Genomic DNA, 6,000 nt, shown 5'->3' with positions numbered 1-6,000 from the left:
TATATATATATATATATATATATATATATATATATATATATATATATTTGCAGCATGTTGTAAAACAATGAGACTAAATTTAAACATGTGACAAATATTACAAATAAACACATTTTGGCTTTCATAACTCTCCAACTCTAAAAGGAAAAGAGAAGAAAAAATATACTGATCAGCTTAAAAATGCATGAAAAAGGAAAAATTAAATGTTTTAATCAAAAGCTTTTTTTTTTCCCCCTCTTGAACTTTTTACAGGCTTGCTTCTCTTTTCTGTTTAATAAAGACTTAACGGAATAAAGTGGGATTTGACTGTTGGAAAACAAACAATGATTATAAATAAATTGGCAAATGAAAATAAATTTTACAAGCATCTTTGTGACGCACATCTAATGAAGATGATCTGTGGATTTAGTGACGGTGTGTGATGAGAGCGCGCTGTGAATGGAGCCATGAGGTCGGACTGATGGCAGATTCCTTTACTTCAGGATCAGAGAAGAAGCTTGTAAATATTTTAGTCTCTGGGTAGAGTTAGCTTCACACAAAAGAAGGGAAGCAGGTGTAGTGTTGCATTCACTTTCTCCTGTTGCATTCGCCTGAAATGGACCCTTGCATGGCTGTTAGTGTTTTGTAAAAGGAAGTTGTTAGTATCAAACAATTCTGCTTAATAAAACAGAGCAAGAAAGTCAGAGAACCTGCAATATTTGTATGCTAGAGACGATCCTTTTTCACAATATCTGTCATTCGAACATCAGCTGATGAGATTTAAGAACCACCAATAGACGTTACAAGTGTCTGATTTGAATTTGGACCAGGTTGGATGCAGATCTTTGCAAAATATTTACAACGTTGGAAAGAGTGAAACAAGCATCCGCCGCTCGTCAAGCAATTTAATTTTCAGAATCTGTAAAGGGCAAAAAAAGAATAAAAATATTTTGTTTTTCCACATCATATTCCAAGTTCTTTAATGAATACATTTTTAAGAGATTAAATCTAATTTTTGCAGCTATCACCACAAAAACAAGCAATTCATGTCATTTTTGACATGTTTATAAACCGCCAGGTACAGTAACTGTTCAAGCTGCTTCAGAGAGTAAAAAAACCCAAAAAAACGAGGTACTACTATTCACAAAAAATATATATAGGGGAGACTACAAGAAATAATTCAAATTCATGTACATATCAACAATGCATATATTACAATACAGAATATTTATATTCCCCCTTAGGAAAACATGGGGGGGGAAATGAAGAAGAAAACCAGAGTCACGTTGGTGAAGTTCACTGGCTTTTCAGAAACATTAACAGTTTAATAATGTAGATTTTTTTCTTGGAGGTCGAGGCCAAAATGAATCAGATCAGTCGTTTTCTACAAAGTCTTCTCTTTACTGAAGCCTCTTACTGGAGTCCAGTGATGACGTGTCAACCTGAGTGTCCCTGGTCCCTCTCTAGCGGCCGTACACCCACCTGTCTGCAGCTCTGTCGTGTTAGTTTTTCAGTGGGACATCCGGAGAGCACAAGCAGTGAGTGTCAGCACCATTGTGGGAGCAGTGACGGCAGGCCATGGGGGTGTCGTTTCCCAAACGTTCCTTATCGTTATCTGAGCTGAGGCACTGCTCCAGCTGCTTCTGCACCCCTGAGTTGGCTTCGCGTTTAAAGTGGTTGCATTCGTTAAGAATATCCTCTCAAATTTGGGTAAAGATGGGTGAAGAAAAAAGATGGAGGCTGTAGGTTTTGTCGTTGGTCCTCAGCATTGTCTACGTTCCTGCTGTGGCTGAATGATGGGCTCTGCACGGCAGAGAGAACGGCTTCCAGGCTTTGGTTTGCAATCGTCAAAGCACGTGTGTATATGTGTGCATACGCATGCATTTTACAAACAATGCACGTCGGCATATGTGCGTGTGCATGTTGTATTTCTAATAGAATGCCATTCTTGAAGTGTCATCCCAAACGTTTTGAAAATCTTGCTCAAAAATGAATCATCCTGTGCAGCACACTGAAGATTTCAATCACTCCGATAAAGATAACCATAAAAGTAACAGCTGATGTGTGAGCAGTTCAAACTGACCAACGGCGTCCGGAGTCACTGATGGAACGACACAAACGGTTACTACGACGCACAACACGTTGTCCAGCTGGTCCTACATGTAAATACCATCAAAATCTCAAACGGGGTCTCAGTGCTGACACAAGACCTGGAAAAAAAAAAAAAAAGACAACAGTTAAAAAGATTCCTAAACTAGCAAACACAAACTTGACAAAAATAAATACATAAATAAAAAATTACCAATTAAAAAAAAGAAAATCAGTATTACATGACTAGTGTTAATCTGGATTACAGCAGTTCAGAACAGATTTACTGTTTTAACTCATTCTGAGTGTTGATTCCAGCATGAACTAATAAGGTGCCTGCTTCATGGACAAAACGGTTGTAAAAAAATTATATTTGCATGTAAATCAGTGCAGAATTGTGACTACATGAGCTGGGCCTTCATATTGGGCATAACTTTAGAGCAACTTTATAAAAGGTAATTTTGAAAAAATACAAAGTTGTGGTGCAGTTGCATCACTTTACGTTCAGCTTTACAACTCAGAAATGCACTGAAGTGTTCCGCTTTTGTTACATTAGCTACATTACACGTATGGTGTCATTTCTTTTATAGTCACTAACAACAACCTGAATATAAATGCCAACCCAAACTAAACAGACCAACCAACATGGACAACCCATCTGTACACATAACCCGAAAAAAATCCACCCATTTCTGACCCAAGACTACCCAGCAGCCCTTGTGGCTCACCCAGTCTCTTGCGTTTAAGTACATCATGTAATTTTAATAATTTCCACTGAAATTTAAGAGTAACCTACAGAACCTGTTTCTGTAAAGTTTCATCATGTAATGTTACCAAAATACAGCTGTACAGTAGTCCCTCGCTACTTCACGCTTCGTTTATCACAGTCCCGCTCTACGGTTTTTCAAAATAAGATTGGACAAGAAATACAATTGGCTGGCTGATGCATGAGCCGCATGATCGGCATGGAATTTTTATTGAAAATAAATTGTTTTAAATTATTGAGCACCAGAGTGCAGCCCACAGCTGCAGTAGAAGCTTCCTTCTGCAGCGTGTCATATCTCCGTTCTGCACCGGAGAAGTGGGCGTGGCCAAAAGCGCTTGCAGATGGCAAAGTGCAGCAGGAGGTAGAGAGCTGAAATCATGACATGCTGTGCTCTTTTAGAACGTTTAGAGTTTAGAAACATTGTTAGAAGATTGCAAGAGTGGGTTTATAATGCCTTCATATACTGCACACACACAAACACACACACATATATATATATATATATATATATACATACACACACACAAACTAAAATAAACTACTACTTACTACTTGTACTACTATTCCTACTTTGTGGTTTTTCACTTATTGTGATCTTTAACATCCGTGATAAACGAGGGAACACTGTAATGTTGTAAAGCTAGCGTGAATATTGACCTAAATTGCATATATATGTCAACTTAATTTTTTGAGAAACTGCAATTTCATTATGGATTTTTGAGTTTACAGGTTGCAAGTGAATGCATCACAAATCTTCATGTGGTCCAAAAATAAAAAAATAAAAATAGCCCGCAGGGGATTCCCTAAGGCTGGGTGTCCAATGTTTTGGCCCCACCCACTCTACGTCAACATTGAGATTGGTTAATTTTCTTGTCAGTTATTAAACATATTCATTCTTCATAGCCCGACTGAGCTGAGCCTTCTCTCCTTACAGTGAAGTCCTAATCAATGAAAAAGAACCTTCAAACATGTTTCTGCCTGGAGACACAAATTTAAAAGAATCTGATTGTATAACAATATTTTCACAACTTAAAAACAGTTTCTTGCTGAACTGCAAAGTAATTTACATAAAATAAACAATTAAAAAAAACTACATTGAAAGTATATATTACTGTATATATAAAACTTATGTACAAAAAAAACAACAACATAAAAACATGTCACATATGCTACATTTATAGGCCTTCGGTGAAGGTGTATAAGGCCCCGAGGATTACTCACTGATGTAAATGTAAACAAGATGTGTTTGCTAAATGAAATATATAAAGTGTAAAGTTGCCGAGAACGAAAACAGAACGAAAAAAAATACTGAATATATGTATATAAACGCAAGACAGAAACATGTACTTTGTAGACCAGAGTCAAGTAATTATTACTTCTAGACATAAAACCACTGTAGATCGAAAATCCAGCTTTTAAAAAACTCAAGTTTGCAGATGTTCTTTATTTAATTAAAAACAAAAATAAATTAGATGAGACCTAGTACTTTTTAAAATATATTGCCGTTTTTTTACTTAAGTGTGAAGCACCTTCTGTACTATTGCTGAGCAGTAAAAGCCGTTTGGACCGAGGTCCAGAAAAGAGAAGGTGGTGGTTTGAAGAGACAGAGCGCAGGACTCACCTCTGCTCCAGGACAGTCCAAAGACTTCAAGGCCAGAGGATGAAAGCAAGAGAAAAGAACAAGAATAGAAAGAGAAACTGTAGACAGGAAGAGAAGGAAGGGACAAAGAATGTCAGAGAGTTAGAGAAACATTTTGAAACGTTTGTCACAGCAGGGACAAAAACACAAATTCACTGTATGAAACCATAATCCCTGAACGTTAATAAATGACTATTTAAGGGTTTATTTTAAATTGCATCTAACTGCTTGGTAAAATAATGTTTTATGTTTTAGCAACATCAAATTCAGCTGTTATTTCTGCTAATGTAGTAGTTTCTTTTACATGGAAGAACAGATGTACAGTAGTCCCTCACTACTCTGCGGTTCGACTTTCACGGACTCGCTCTTTCGTGGTTTTTCAACGACTGTCAACTTTAATATTACTCACGTGACTGGGATGGTACAGAATAAAAAGTTGTCAGCTGCATTTCACCGCACCGCCCAGGAGAAATGCAGCTGGTTTGACCATCAAAGTGCATTTATTAAGGAAAAGTTCAACTGAGACACACCTTTGCTATAATGTCGAGAAAACAAATAATTGTCTTGTTAAATTCTTGTTAAAGTCCTCCCGTGCACGCTCCTGCAGCCGCCATTTGGCAGCCGATCGATTTTTGGCACAACACCGTCTCACGTTTCCAGGATGTCAGTGGTGGTGCACAATAGATGCGATTTATAAGGCGAAGCGACTTATGTATGTTTTATTTCCACTTTATTAGATATAATTGGACTGATGCGACTTTTAAGGCAGAAAGTACGGTACATACTAAAATTAATATAGCGTTCCTACTTTGCGGTTTTTCACGTATTGCGGGGGCGTCTGGAACGTAACCCCTGCGATACATGAGGGATTACTTTATTACTAAAAAAGAGCACCGTTTAAAAGAGACATTTAAGACTCAGTGGCAGTTTTTTTGTATTATGAGCAACTTATTGTGTGTGTATTCTTAAAAGTTCTTCAGAAATATCCAAAGTTAATGATTTGTTGGGTTTGTTGCAGAAATGCAATTGCTTAATAGATTTGATTTGCTTCATGTGTGTTGTTTTGCTACACAAGCACAAACTTCTTTTTCCTTTGGTACAGAAGAACGTCATCTTCACCTCTTTTACTCCAGTCATACACATAGGTGAGAGTCAGTCTACTTTGCTAGCAAGGTTAGTGAGGTGAAATGCAGATGAAACCAAAGGAAAAAGGAAATTAAAAGACTTGATTCAGCATCAGCATGAAGCTTTGTAAAGCTTCATGCTGATGCTGAGAACTGGTTGAATCTAATAGTTGTGTCATATTGTTTTTTATTAAATGAAAATGGCAGTGCATGAAATAATGAAGTTCTATCAGTCACATCCTACCTTTTCCTCCAAGTCTTTAATCTGCCTCCTCTGGATTTCTGTCTTGTCTTCAAGATCACGAATCCTCTGCAATTGATTTTTTTAGAAAAAACAAACATGTCAGATCAAACGAGCACAGAAACAACTTGAACATAAACTCTCTCCACCAAGCTTCGCTGTG

At 37.2% G+C, this 6,000-nt stretch overlaps 1 protein-coding gene across 1 annotated transcript in view; it reads right to left on the bottom strand.

Moving 5' to 3' along the window:
• Positions 1-2,088: 2,088 nt before the first annotated feature.
• jakmip2 (janus kinase and microtubule interacting protein 2) overlaps positions 2,089-6,000 on the bottom strand; it is a 31,816-nt gene continuing 27,904 nt past the window's right edge. Inside the window, exons 22-24 of the mRNA XM_037687872.1 lie at positions 5,841-5,906; positions 4,455-4,531; positions 2,089-2,189 (exon numbers count right to left, since the gene is read on the bottom strand). Of these exons, the coding sequence (XP_037543800.1) occupies positions 4,481-4,531; positions 5,841-5,906 (117 nt within the window). The 3' untranslated portion in view covers positions 2,089-2,189; positions 4,455-4,480. The remainder of the gene's footprint in view (positions 2,190-4,454; positions 4,532-5,840; positions 5,907-6,000) is intronic.

The sequence above is a fragment of the Nematolebias whitei genome, chromosome 14 (genome assembly GCF_014905685.2).
Source record: "Nematolebias whitei isolate Nwh7 chromosome 14, NemWhi1, whole genome shotgun sequence".
NCBI classification, from domain to species: Eukaryota; Metazoa; Chordata; class Actinopteri; order Cyprinodontiformes; family Rivulidae; genus Nematolebias; species Nematolebias whitei.
Note: the sequence above shows the minus strand (reverse complement) of the source record. Positions and strands in the feature narration are given on the sequence as shown.